This window comes from Vairimorpha necatrix, chromosome 2 (genome assembly GCF_036630325.1).
Source record: "Vairimorpha necatrix chromosome 2, complete sequence".
Taxonomy (NCBI): domain Eukaryota; kingdom Fungi; phylum Microsporidia; family Nosematidae; genus Vairimorpha; species Vairimorpha necatrix.
The window spans coordinates 674,123-688,821 of record NC_088817.1 but is presented as its reverse complement, the minus strand read 5'-3'; the positions used below and the strand labels follow the sequence as shown (position 1 = coordinate 688,821).

The following is a 14,699-nucleotide window of genomic DNA, read 5'->3' as shown; positions in this document are numbered from 1 at the left end:
TATATTCCTTGTTAAATACATCTCATCAATAAAAATCTCATCTGCCTCAACAAACATTGTTTTTGCCAATTTTGCCATTTTTTTAAAGGGGGTCCTTTATAATTTTAAAGCAAGTTTATTTTCCCAAAGCGGGTTCGTTTTCCCAATGCGGGTTCCAAACGGTCATGTACCATAAAACGTTATGCTGGACACAACCTAGTTGAATATATATTTGGTAATCTCCAGGGGGTCTCAAGCCAAATAATAGAGTTAACTAAATATAGCATTAGAATTTTCATGGCCAATCATGCTGGAAGTTAAAACAATTTTTAGACACTCTTGGAATACTTGTGTTCTCGCAGTCCAAGAAAGTGTAGGGGGGTTATATGGCGGTTTATGGTACTTTTTGAGGATAAAGACGATTGTATGTTTTTTGAGTAAGCTGACAAATGTCTGTCCTGGTCGGAACCCTAACACGTTATGTATATCTGCTGTGAGATCACTCTGGACGCGATTTGGGGTATAAATGGAAATGGTTTCAAAAGTAAAGTCCAATATATACAGAAATCTTACTTGCCGGCGAAAGAAAGATATAGTTCTAATGAGTAACCGTCTTACTGTTCTATAAAATAAGGATCATGTGCAATTACCTATGATATCAAGATAAGTTTCTTTTCCTAACTCTTACTTTTCAAAAAGGCAAAAATGCTAAGTAGGGTATCGACTTATTACATCTATATACATGTTAATAGACTATTTTCATGTTTTTTATCAACTTTTATTTTTTATACCGTATATGTTTATGTATTATCCGTCTAACTGTCTATGGCTAATTTCATGCCTGTGCTCTTGCATAATAAACTATTCCTTGCTTTATATAGTAAACATTTTTTTTCATTGTAGACCAATAGATTTTTAAAAGCAGGCGATAGTCGGAAAAAAACTGAACGCTTATTCTTAAGTTAAAGATGCATAATCCGGATCTAGTTTGCTACGCGCACGGAGCCAAACCTAGTTTGTTATTTGCCCGGAATAAAAAATTGCAGCTTTAAAAGAGAAAAAACTTTAAGGCATGATAATAAAAAAGCAGCATTGTAAAAAGACAAGCTTGTTTTGGAATTATTTTATTTTTAGCTTATGGCAAATAAAGCCAGCATTCTGATTAACACAGTCTCCTTAAACTCATCTCAAACATCAGTTCAGCTATAAGACCAAAAGTTGCGCTTTTGAACACCATACATTTTCTTAATCGCATGCTTCATCTTATTCACGAATGACTCCATGTTCTGAGTATGGGCTTCAGTTATCGATTGTCAAATTTGTCTTGTGGTTTACAACCAGATGACGGAACCCGAACTCTCTTTCAACACTCACATATGATCACCAGCCATCTGGGGGGTTGATTAAACCAGGTCTACATATTCTAGCAATGATCTTAAGTAAAACAGCAGCTGATCTATTGGGGACAATCTCCATATAGCCCTGCGCAGGAGATAAAAAAGTGATTGCGACTCCGGAACTAGGCACATCTCTGGATGGTGCTCTGCTACAATGATGTTTGATCTTGTGGACGAAGGAGCTTTGGTCAATCTGGCAATACACTCTGGACCTCCAATCTCATTGGATCGGCCTCAATGTATACTTAAAGGATAGTCCTCAGATGTTTAAAATCTCCACAATGCTGTTTCTGAATTAATAATCGGAAATAATCTCTTTAATCTGTTTTCCTTCGCTCAAAAGCAAAATCATAGCGAAATACTCAGACAATGGCAATTTATATCCCCAAGAAAAAATTCAATTCTAATGATCTTTGTGCTTCTGTAGAGCCTGCACACTTGATTTTTGTAAGTCTAGAATAAAAGGTCAGCCCTTCCTCAAACTCTCAACCATCCCAGATGAACACTCAGAACAGGGCATACTGGTCAGAAAAAGATTTTGTTCTCGCAGAACAGAAATCATCTGTAAAGGGGGCTTCCTACGGATTTGTACGTAAATTATAAACTGCGACACAACCGTTCTCATTTGGGCAAAATTTTCTTAACAAAATTAGTTATTCTCCCTTTTCGGCGTATAACAATCTAGATCCCGTAATCCTTCTGTGTTTTGATGCTCCAAGAGTTTTCATCTAGATATATTGTTATAGATGTTTTAGATAAATTAGTGTACATAGATTTCGAAATAAAAAACTGAAGATCTTAAAAGCCTGCGATTTTCTGTGGATTGATCATTATTTATATATACACATTCTAGAAAGCTCGAAAGTCTCATCTTGTATTTTAAGAAGGTACTCAGTGAGATATTTTTGCAAAACTACTGCAATCATCGGATTGTTATTTTTAATTAAAGTTAGTTCTATTTAATTATCAAAAGAGGTTCATTATGCAATAGTGTCCTAATTTGGACGTCTATGTTGTTATAAGCTTTCTTCTTTAGAGAATAAGTATATTCATAAATTTATTACCTCTAGCAGGCCTGGATTTTGTTCATGTAATAAAAGCCTTTCTCAATAAAGATCGAAAAAAATTGGGAGTACTTCGATTTACAAACAGCAATTTTATTTTTAAAAAGCATTTATTATAGCTGTTGTTTAATTTGAATTTCACTGGTTATCTACTGCCGCCCTTCTAACTGGTCACACCACATTCTAGCTACTTTCATTATATTCTTAGTTGAAGATCCTTAACGGCGAGCCAAGCAGTTGACAGAGTAGAAGCTCTCCAATGTCTTTTTTATGACTCTAATTTTGATATAAGCTGTGGAAACAGTCGATGAGCTTATGGTCTTATACATACTTGACGTGTTATGTTATCACGATTCTGCCTATGTCATGACGTATGCTTTTACATGAACTTTGTATTGATAAATTAGGTCCAGGAGTACTAAAATAATATCATCATATATTTATATTTTAATGTATCTGAAACTTTCTCTAAAAAGCTTTTTATTAAATAAAAATTTTGTTTATGGCAGTCATCTTTTTCAAGAATAAAATTTTACTTTTATCTATCATGCTTTAGCCATTCGGCTTGGTTTGTAATATTCTATAAATTGACACGTCATAAAATTTAGTTGTCAAAAGATTTTTTTTCATGATTTATAAACCGAATTTTACGGAAGAAAACTCAATTATGAAACGTATCTGTTTCTAAAATCTGTTGACTCATTCTTTGTAAATTATATTAAGTTTCTTATAAACAATTTATGCATTTTTAAAAAAGTTAATCCCAAAATATATTTTCTATTATTGCGACTTAAATTAATTTTTTCTTTTTCAAGTAGGGTAATATAAATTAATAGTTGTCATTTGTCTTGCACCTTTAACTATAAATGCTGATAAGATGATATATGCACAGTTTTTTTTACAGAAAACACCCTGCAGCTTTCTTTATTAACCTCAAAAGATACCGCCAAATTTTATGAATGATAAAACACATCTAGAGAACACTATTCGCATAATTTTTTGTAGTCCTTAGTAATTCTTTTGGATTATCAGTCTTTAAACGACAGAATACACCATTGTGTTTGTAACATTTTCTTTCTTCAGAACTTCTTTTCTGTGGTTAATAAAGAGACGTTTGTTTTGGTGATTTTTTTCTATATTTTTTGACCCATATTTTTAAATTTAATACTAGTAACTAGTTAAAAAACTATAAAAACGAAAAAGATCAAGAAAAACAAAAAGAAAAATTTTACCTAAGATAGGGAATTATTAAGGAACAACGAAAACAGCTTATGGTAGATATCCAATACTAAATGAGTATAATCATTCGGTTGAAATGATTAGACATGTTTCGACGAGACAAAACTATTTAAGTTGGGGATAAAAAATATTAATTCTAAACATAGAAAGCAGAGGAAAAAGGGGTTAAAAAGTTAAAATAAAAACTTTTAAGCATTTGCAATTAAAAATAATAGAAACCACGAGTATCTTGGAAATGTAGAATTTTTTTTAATACCTTATAAAAATTAAATAACGAATATAATTAAAAATTATCTAATCTACGCAAATTAAAAGTGAAATTTGAATGTAAAATGATTTAAAATAATAAAAGGTGTAGGTTTTTGTGTATTATTAAAAATTGTAAAATTAATTTAAAAACAGTTGAATTACTTTTAATCGGTGTTGATTATATTTAGGAAAATACGTACATATTAACTTATAATCGAGATAAATATAAGAAAAATCACCAAATGCGCGAATTCAAAACAACTAAAAAGTCTAAAGAAAGAAATGACTAATGTACTAAGTAAAAATTTTTAACTTTTCGGAGCAGCCATGTTATGTAGAAGATTGTTTAAAGTGACTGATTCTCATTAACAGCTTTCAGTAGTACTCTTTCTTTTCCTTTCTCGTATATTATGAAAGAAAAATGCATATTTACATTATAGAAAATAAAGTAGGATTTCATAAAACACACTTATTTTAATATTGTTTAATCAATTTTTGCGAAATCCTTATATATTAAATTTTGTAGTTTTATTTTAGTAAAACGTATTTGTAATTAGTATGAATAGATTTTTATGATATCCCAAATATCATAAAAATAGTTTATAAATATTTCCCGCCAAATTCGTCCAGTTTCCCCCAACATTTATTTAATCATTTTATCCGGAGAGGGGTACGGAGTAATTAAAAGAAAAAACAATATTAACAATAAAAATATTTTAAATACTTTCCTCAGTGGTGGATACCACAGTTTTATTTATTTAATTCCATTTTAAAAACTTGTCATTTTTTTTTAGAATCACGAGATCTTTTGACTTCGCTCTTTGCAAATTTGCCAATTAGAAAACGACTTACAAACCATAAACGAAAACTCGATGTTTGCAGCAAAATCTGTAGTTGGGCCAAATTTATGTATTGATAATAAGAAAAGCAATTACTGTATTGATTAACTTCAAAACAATAACAATGCTAGATTAAAATCTAGTGTAGATTATAAATAAATGAATATAATTTGGGTTTGCTTAATGTAGTAAATATTTCTAGTTTGCTTTTGATAGGTGCCGCGTTGGCGTCTTCTGCTTTTATGTAGCTTTTAGACTCCATAGTCCTTCCCACGTCGGCTTTGTCTCTTCTCCTTCGATGGTCCAGAAGAATGCTTTCTAGCGTCTTCTTCATCGTGAACATCTTCACGTACACTTCTAGTTTCATAGGGATGTCAGGTCTTGTGGTGTATGATTTGTGAAACTTAGTCACTTTCCCGTCACAAGTAATTAAGTCTGGAATTATTCAGTTTAAACCCCATATCTTCTGCCCAGTCGATTGCAAAGACATCATACTTGTTTTAATATAGATTATATTAATATTTGTCTATGCTCTAAACATCGCAGATCTAATATTTTAAGTGAAATATTAGGAAATCATGTTATTAAAAAATATGTGAATGTTAGAACATTTAATAAAAAGTAGTAAATCGTTTGTTTTAATCATTATGTTAAAAGATTTGTTAGAAGTAAAAATCAAGATTTGATTTGAAATTTTAGTATTTCTAGCAGTTTATATTGATATTTATATTAAAAAACATCAATTACATAAGCGGGAGAAATTTTTGACTTTGACAGGTGAACAATAAAATCCAATTAAAAGTTTATAATTATATAAATAAGTAAATTTTTTCTAATAGAACGAAACGAATATATTTTATTGTCGATGTTAAAGTGTAAAATCGAACTAAAATAACTAAGACTTTAATATTCTTTTGTTTTTCTTGGTAAAAATATAAATTAAAGATTGATCTCTTGGTAAGATAAAATAACATTAAGTTTTAATCATTTCGAAGTTTTTTAATAAAACAATTTCAATACAATGAAAACTATAAATTAAACTGTTCAGTCATTTAAACAAATACCAGATTCAAATATAAAATTCAAACGTTGATATTAAAACTATCTATTTATGCAAGAACGAAAACAGTCAACGGCTGAAGTAAGCATTAGCTACAAAAAATCGATATAGGGTTTTTTGTTTTTTTTTTGCCCCTTTTTTTAAAAAATGGAGGAAAGAAAATGATGAGGAAGGAACAAAAATAAAAACTAGAATAAATATTTCAATAAAGCTTCAAAAACTGGTGTTTTAAAGTTTATTTGGATCAAATATCTAAATAAATAAAGTTTAGCGCTATTAGATGATCAGTTTCTATTTGGTATAGAATGTTTTAGAGATCTCCAATTACCTTATATGGTATTGGTATGTACTCCTGTATTCGGATCTCTAAATGTAATGTATTATCAACCATATTATGTTGGTTAAATATTGTATATAAAGAATGATACGCTCTCCACATATCGCTATATATAATACTGCTTCTACTTACATATTTTAAAAGAAGTTCAGTAAGTGTTCTTTCGTCTCTTTTCTTGATATATACTACTATGATTCTACGTTGGATGGTACGTTCAACCATTCCAAAACACCAAAATCCTTTTACTAACTTCCCCCTATTGTATTTATTCTTCCCAATCTTAGTCTCATCAATTTCCACTATAAGATTATCGCCTCCAATAGTCCCTATACTAGATAAATACTTATCATAAAGACTCATTTCTTTTAACTTTTTTAGCACGGAAGATATAGAAGGTTTAGTACAACCTAAAACTTGAGAAATGGACTTACGTGTATAACCTAGAATCCATAAATTTATTATTTGTGATATTTTGATGTGATTTAGCCTAGAATCCTGAAAGAAAGTTCCATTCCAAATTGAAATTGTGTTTTTACATGAGCTCCATGGACACCTTATGAGACTTCTTTGCTCCCCTCTTTGCTACATTTTTTGATTACAGACGCTACATTTTTTATTTTCTTTCTTAATTATTAGATCATTATATATGATCTCCAATTCTTTTCTTGTCCGAATTCTTTCCTCCATTTTTTAAAAAAAGGGGCAAAAAAAAACAAAAAAACCCTATATCGATTTTTTGTAGCTAATGCTTACTTCAGCCCAGTCAACTAATGATATGACTATAATTTTACAACGCTGATATAATGTAAACGAAAATCTTTTTGTGATCTACAACCTTGAAAATGAAAAATTGTACTATAAGAGTCAAAAGTTGTCCGCGTTGGATTAGACGAAGAAGCTAGACAAGAGGGGAATACCACAGTGACTTATATGAAATCTATACTTTTTTGTTATTCGTTCAAATATCAGTCAACAAAAGACTATTTTTATTTTGACCGTGGCAAGTTAAAGGTAGTTTTTTTTTTCTTGCAAGTAAGAGGTAGGGAGAAACCTTACATAGGGACCAGGGGGTTTTGGGTGTGATCCTCATCCAGCTGGTACTTTTAAATTTTTACTCACTAAAACTCCCTCTATACAGCTTGCCGGGCAGCAAGTTCCGCCGTATCCATTGGACTTTGGCTTCAGGAGAACATTTATCATTTATACCTAAAATCACGCCCAGAGTGACCTCACAGCGGATATACTTAACGAGCATGGTTATCTATAACTCGAAAAGAGAAATCATCGTACTGACTCAAAGGTCCCTACAATCATTTGTATTGCACACACGGCTCCTTACACGACCACATCCCCAGCCCGGCATTTTATTGGGCTGCGTTGACCACCAGTCTCCAACTAGTGTGGCCATCTTGATACGAATCTTGTAGGATAGTGTTCACGAGATCTTCTATTGCCCTACTTACTCTAGTCTCTTAGTTAGCTCTAGGAACGGACTTTAGAGTGCACCATCCATGGGCTCCAACTAGACCGTACCCATTAGATACTTTTATAAATCATTAAGTCGCAAGGGTAATACTGCTTTGGCCTTGAGGTGCGTTTCTACACTAGATGATAATTCCCTTGTGGCTGGACACACAAAAGTTTTATTGAATCAACTTAATGATTATCGTAGACATTTTCATCATCTGAGTTGTTCCAACTGCATCATAGAAAGTAGAAACAATTTGGTGCCCTTGAGAATCGAATTTAGCTGTTGCTCAATAGAAGAATCGCCTTCTACCACTGGGCTAAGGGCTCCGTTAGAGGTAGTTAAACTATACAAAATCATCTGATGGATCTCACTTCCAACATTGCATAGTTCTATTCTACATAAGTGTTTCTACTTTAATTTGAGTGACCATATATGTCGTATCAGTTTGACTTTGTTCCAAGATGCATTTTCTTATTTATTCATAATCTGGGCCAAGGATGATTTAACAGCAACTATAATAACGGAGATTAGGAGTTTCGCTTTAATAAAGAAAGTGTTTCAGCTCCAAATGTCTTACTAATCGTCTTAAACCTATACACAGCTTATTACACGTGAGATTCAGCCAGACCTTTCTTAGAGGTGTTGACCACAGGTTTGTTTCAGTTTTAAAAAAAATATTCTAGAATAAATATGAATCTTTTGCGAGTTATTCTAAGTTTTTACTTCGTCTTTTTTTTAAATTAACTACGGTCTGCATTAGTAACAGATCCGTCTAGAGCGTACCACCATATTCTGTATATATCGCTAAGTCAACACAACAGAAAATTTTTGCGGTCCCAAATTGTGGTTTTCACATGGTGACAAATCCCTCATGGCTGGACGCACACAATTTATTTAATCGTCTGAGTTGATCCAACTGCATCATAAAAAGCAAAAACATTAGGAATGAATATAAATTGAACAAGCCCGTGCATAATCACAAGATTATTCCTTCGATCATTAAAACCGAGCGTACATTGTTTACAAGCTATAACCTTCTTTTAAAAGTATTTTGTGTCCTCGTCCTAGGTGTAAATGTCCTGTTACCTTATCTTCTACATTTTTTTCTATTTTTTGGAGCTTTCCGTAGACCTTCCATTTATGTATAGTCTGAATCCGGGGTATTTTTTAGTGACTTTTTTCTTATGACGTTTATACAAAATGCGTTTCGACCAATACCTCTTTGGGGTGGTTTTGGAGCATTCAAATGTTAAATGACGTTATAAAAACATATAACGACTGTTTTCGAAGAAAATGACGCTTTCAACGAACTGTTACCATTTACGATTGATAATATACAGGCGTTGCATTCAATGATGTTATTATAATTTACTTACTAATACGTCGAGATTTTTGTATCTCCTTGGTACAGGACAATTTTAATGTAAAGTGGGATATAAAGCTTTTACTCAAAAAATTCGAATGCCTCCTCATAAATCGTCATTGGTATTATTAAACTGCCCTACGGGCTTTAAGAAGTAGTAATAATGCTCAATTTTAGGTTTTATTTTTCCTTTGTCAAATACCTTGCGTAGTGAATATTTATGTGTGTTGACATAAAGTATATGTGTCTACTTTCTCTGACATTCCAGAATTTGTCTAAATTCAGACAACTATTTTGAACATTGTAGGTTAAAAAAAAGTTAGATACACATTTAAAATATCTTCTTTTCCCTTAAAATTTTACGGAAACATATTTACAGACACTAGGTCTTAAATTTACTTTATAAAAGCCAAGTATTTCAGTTTGAGATGGTCTTGGTACTGGTCGGCGAGAGGTATTTGAGAGTGTAACATGTGAATTATAAGAGGAACTTTATGAACTGCAAGAAGAGATTGAGTTTATCTTTTGAAAAGTAAATAGAAAAAAGATAATATATTTGGGGGAAATATTATACTTGAAGGACGCGAAAAATGTGGTATATAATATTACAGAACCCAAATCAAAATGCCCATAAAAACAAATTTCTAAGATAAATCATTATATAAGTTTAAAAAATACCAATTTTTTTAAGAGACAATTTAAAACGAAATTAACAATATGACAAACCATGAAATGTAGTTTAAAGCAGGCAAAATAATTAGTAAGCATCAGGTTCGCCTATTTTCTGAACAAACCAAACAATCAGACTGGGTTCGAAGCAATTTACTGCTTCCCCCAAAATAGAAATTTTTTTTGACAAGAGAAACAATGTCTTCATTCAAATCTCACAGAAAGACCTTGTTCATTAGCTACCAAGTGTGATCGAATGTTGGGGTTGATTACATGAAAAGACAAAACGAGGCGGCTAGATGCATCGAACTCTTATATGAAATTACTTCGGGTTAAAAAGAATAATACAATACGTTGACACTAAGTAAAGAGATCATGGAAAATAATCGTGCGTAAATAAGAGTGGATGGAAGATATCCAATTATACAAAAGCGGCCCATAATACGCCTGACATTCTTGTATTTGACAAAAAGAAGACATTATCCTCATATAAAAATTTAATACCAACAGGGGCGAATAACATAGCCGCGAATTAAAACTAAGGAATTGACCTTCTTGCAAATTATTCGGGACGAATAGATAAATCATTCACAAGATTAATATTTAGTAATGACGCGAGATTGAGTGGAGACGAATATCACAGAATGTACATCGGGGAGCTTAAAATACAACCCTGCCTTAAAGCGTACATCCACTCTGTTGATATTTTTATTATCCCAATTTTTAAGAGATGTAAGGAAATGGAGGACAAGAATTACATAAATAAAAAACTCTGTTGTACTAGAGAAAACTTTAAAGTCCAACTCTTTCGAGCGCAACAAGGATACTTTAAGAATATACAGGATGGGAATAAATGGCTAGAGCTGAAAGCGTACTAACAAATAGGCGACTGTTAAAGACATAATGTCGTTTAAGAAGAATTTTGCTGAAAAATCTGAGTTGAAAAAAAAATAATTTTGAAAAACCATTATCTTTAAAAAACTGAAAATCCCGAGCAGTACCAAGACAAGTTCTGCTATAAATATCTAAATTGAAGCTAGGGAATTTATTCAGAAAACTATTTATTTGCGTGATATTTCGTATAATCCATAGATTATAATAAACAATCAGTGATTATTTATAAGCAGTCTCTTTATGATTTTTTTTTCTAAAGTTTTAAGCAGCTTTTACATCCCTACAACGGAAAACACCAGAAAAATGATTCAAAAAATGTATTAATAGGAACAAAGAACTTTATTTTTTTAAATAATATTTTTTATTGTATTTTTTTTATTTTTCTTAGATTTTCAATGGCTTTTTCATGTAAAAATTTAAAATCTGTAAAAACTGTAGAAAACACTTCTGCTAGTGGCAAGGAATAATTTATCAAAAAGCATTCATCCTTTTCAAGTCTTTTACTGGTATATTTAGTATTTTTACCAAACATTTCTTCCTCAAGCTTTTTACTTCCACACATGAAATCATCAAATTTTTTGTACGATGCTCCAATATCTGAAATTTTAATTAGCATTGTTAAATCGATTGAATTTTGTTCTATGTTATTTTTAAATTTGGGGTCTAAATATTTGTATTTAAATGTATTTAACAGCTCACTATGCAAATTCAAATTCGTAGATTAAATCAACTCCGTAATTAACTTTATATTAACTTCTGTCACGTACTCTGGCAAAAATTTCGATAACAGCTTTTTTATGAGTTCTGCATGATGATTCTCTAAATCAATTTTTTCGTGTCCACAACAAATAACACCCGGATGGCCTATATCGTGCAATAAGCAACAGGCTAAGAAAATAAACTTGACCTGTCGTTCATTATTTGGTTTATTCATAAGTTTCAATAAGATATTCCCATTATATAATGCATTGAACCCATGGGTAGCATTATGATAAGGAATATCATTATATTCACTTATGGCCGCTTCCAAGAAATTGTGCAGATTTGTTTGCGACACGTTACATTCCTTACTTAGGATATCATAAGATAACTGCATTATCTTATGATTATCCAAGCTGGGGTAATAACATAAAAACAGCTCTTTAAGCTGTTTCTTGTTTTCTTTGGTATTCTCTATCGTCATAGTTAATAAAAGGGTACAATTAATTTAATTTTTAAATTTATAAATGTAACAACATATATTGGACTTTTAACGTCAGACCGATGTGTTGTCATCTTTTTTGTAATTATGGATATGATAAATTCCTACACCACGCCGCCAAATGTCAGAACCATCTACTGTCAAACGTTTCATTGATGACACATCAACGCGCCATCAAACAAAGCAGACTGCTTTAAACAAATGTTTAATAAAATTAAAAAGATAGTTTGTTTAAATTATTTAGCCATAATATGTAATTTAAAAATGCAAAAAAAACAATATCTTTAGATTTTCCTTGTAACTGTTCTTCTACCTCTAGAATCGAATTCTGCAATCTTCTTTCTTCTTGCGATCCAGAAAAAGCTTACTAATTTGCCAACTGACTATCGTCAGTCTTTCCAAGTCATTACGATGATTCTTGTCTGTATATTATCTCAGCGAATATTAAAAAACAGAATTAATTTAATGAGTTTATTTTCATATATTTTTAACGTTTACAACACATCTTCTTGCCCTGGTATCACTCATTAGATTCATCTCTTTACAGACTATAGTCTCTGTGACATTATTTTCATTTTTCTATCCAGATTTTTCAGTTCCACGATCTTTCAACAACATCACTTCTTTAACAGTCGCCATATTTTCTTGCGCCGACATGTCGGGGACTTCTTCCTCTCCTGCATCCTCCTTAACGTTTCATAACGCCGATCTAAGGATATGGTCTCTAGAGTCTTCTTCAGCACAATAAAATGGATTTATGCTTCAAGGTAAGGTTGGAATTATAACTCTCCGATGTACTTTCTGTGGTATTTGGTCGCCGCTACATCCTATGTCATTAAAAACGGAACTATTTTTGTGGGGGTTTATGTATTAGTCCCGTTTCATCTGTAAGAAGGGCATATTTTTATAGTTTTTTATTCTCGACTATAGTAAGTAAGTTGTTCCCTGATCCTTATACCAACATCAACTATCAAAATTTCTTTCTTCTTGTCAAACACAAGAATGTCAGGCTTATTATGAATCTCCTTAAGATTAGTATATCCTTGCCATACTTTTATTTCCACACGACCATTATCAAAATGTATAAGCTTTTTACTATTCATTTAATATAACTACATAATCGCGTATTTACTAAGAAGAATTGTTAAATTTTAGCTTTTTGTCTAAAAATAAAAATTATCAATTTCACATAAATAAATATTAGGCCAAAAGGCTATATCAGCATTGGTGTAGAAAAAAAAAGGATCAAAATTGTACAAATTGCCAATTTAAAAAAAATTAAAAAAGACTTCAGAAACGTCTATAATGTAATAAATATGTAAATTGTGTAGATATACATTAAGTGTGCTTGGCACGGGGTTCTGAAATAGAAGACGGAGTATCATTCATAGATTTATTTGAATTGTGTTTTAGACTTATGATGAAGAGTAGGGCTGGAAAATAAATAAATAAGAAATATTTGGAATACCATTTCGACGTATTCCCTGAAAAGAGTAAATTGCAGAAGTAGAAGTAATTCTCTATATGCTTATGTTCAATATTAATCAATCCTTGTCAATCTCATCAATCTTCACATATATATTGAATAGAAATCACTCACATTTAGTGATTCTTATTGTCAGCGTTGTTTCGTCGTCAGACATTGATAACTAAAAAATATCAAAAACAAATTTTAATAATGCTTTGAAGGTGTATTGACTCTTATAATTTTATCATATAAAGAGTTAATTAAATTTTAGCAATTTCATTCGTGAAAACTCAATTGTGTACAGAGGATTAAAAAGACCTTCAAATCCCTTGATGGTATTTGTATGGACACCTGTATTTGAGTCTGTAAATGCTTGACTAGGATCCACAGTTCTATACACCACATAATGATGTTTTAATGTTATATACCTTCCGAATATTCGAAAGGATGACGGATTAAAACCAATTACTTAAGAATGATTGGAAGCAATATGCCCTTGTGTTTTAAGCTGATTATAAAAACTATATTCTTTAATTCGATTCTTTCTACCATCCCTATAAAAAACACCAACCCCTTTCTTAACAAGTTTTCCCCAATTATATCTATTTTTTCAAATTTTACTCTCAACATTCTATACTACGACATCTTAGCCTCCTATCTGCTTCTATTATTTAAATACCTCTTATAAATATTTAAATTGCATAATTTTTGCAAGTGTAACTTACATTTTGTACATTACATCCCAAAATTCTTGATTTATGTAACACTTTAATTCCCATTATCCACAATTTATTATTTTTAAATCAGATAATGATCTAGTCTAGTGTTTTCATATAATGAATTATTCCAAACTGAAATTTATGTCTGTACTTTTCTGCTTTACACCTCAAGTAACTAGTTTCGTTAAAAACTATATTTGTATACTGTGGTGTTACCACCAGGGAGGTGTCCTGTTTGTAAGTAGCATTCGATGATGCTCCTCCCTGCAATACTATTAAGTATATTTTTATTTAAATTGTGTTTATTGTATTTCCATTGTGGGCTAGATTGGTTTCTCATGTGAGGGGGTAAGGTATGAGAGGCCTTTCCGATGTCACTGTATCTGTCTTTGTTTCCAGTTCTTCTCATCTTCCAAAAATTTTTGGTAAAGTAAAAAGAAAATATTTATAGCAAAATATTTTCTAGAAAATTCATTTGGAGGGAAATAAATAAAAATAAAATAATGTGGTAAATAATACCACATATACCAAGGACATATTTTACTTTTCTGCTTATATTTCTTGTTTAGCAGACGTTCGTAAAAATCTTCATTCTCTTTATTAATCATCATTACGTTCCTTTTTTAAAAAGGGGGCTACTTTTTAAAAATTTTGACCCCTAGTTTTTTTTTACAAAAATGCTGATTTTTGCCCAGAACGTTGATATAGTATATGAAGCTTTTATATATTTTTTTACCGTATGTTGTCATA

At 31.2% G+C, this 14,699-nt stretch overlaps 1 protein-coding gene across 1 annotated transcript; it reads right to left on the bottom strand.

The window, feature by feature from the left end:
• Positions 1 to 10,922: 10,922 nt before the first annotated feature.
• VNE69_02168 (phosphodiesterase) lies at positions 10,923 to 11,744 on the bottom strand (the record flags this gene model as incomplete). Its single annotated transcript, XM_065472719.1, has 2 exons — positions 10,923 to 11,259; positions 11,293 to 11,744. The coding sequence occupies 2 exons, from the start codon at positions 11,742 to 11,744 to the stop codon at positions 10,923 to 10,925; spliced, it is 789 nt and encodes a 262-aa protein (XP_065328791.1).
• Between the last annotated feature and the right edge of the window lie 2,955 nt (positions 11,745 to 14,699).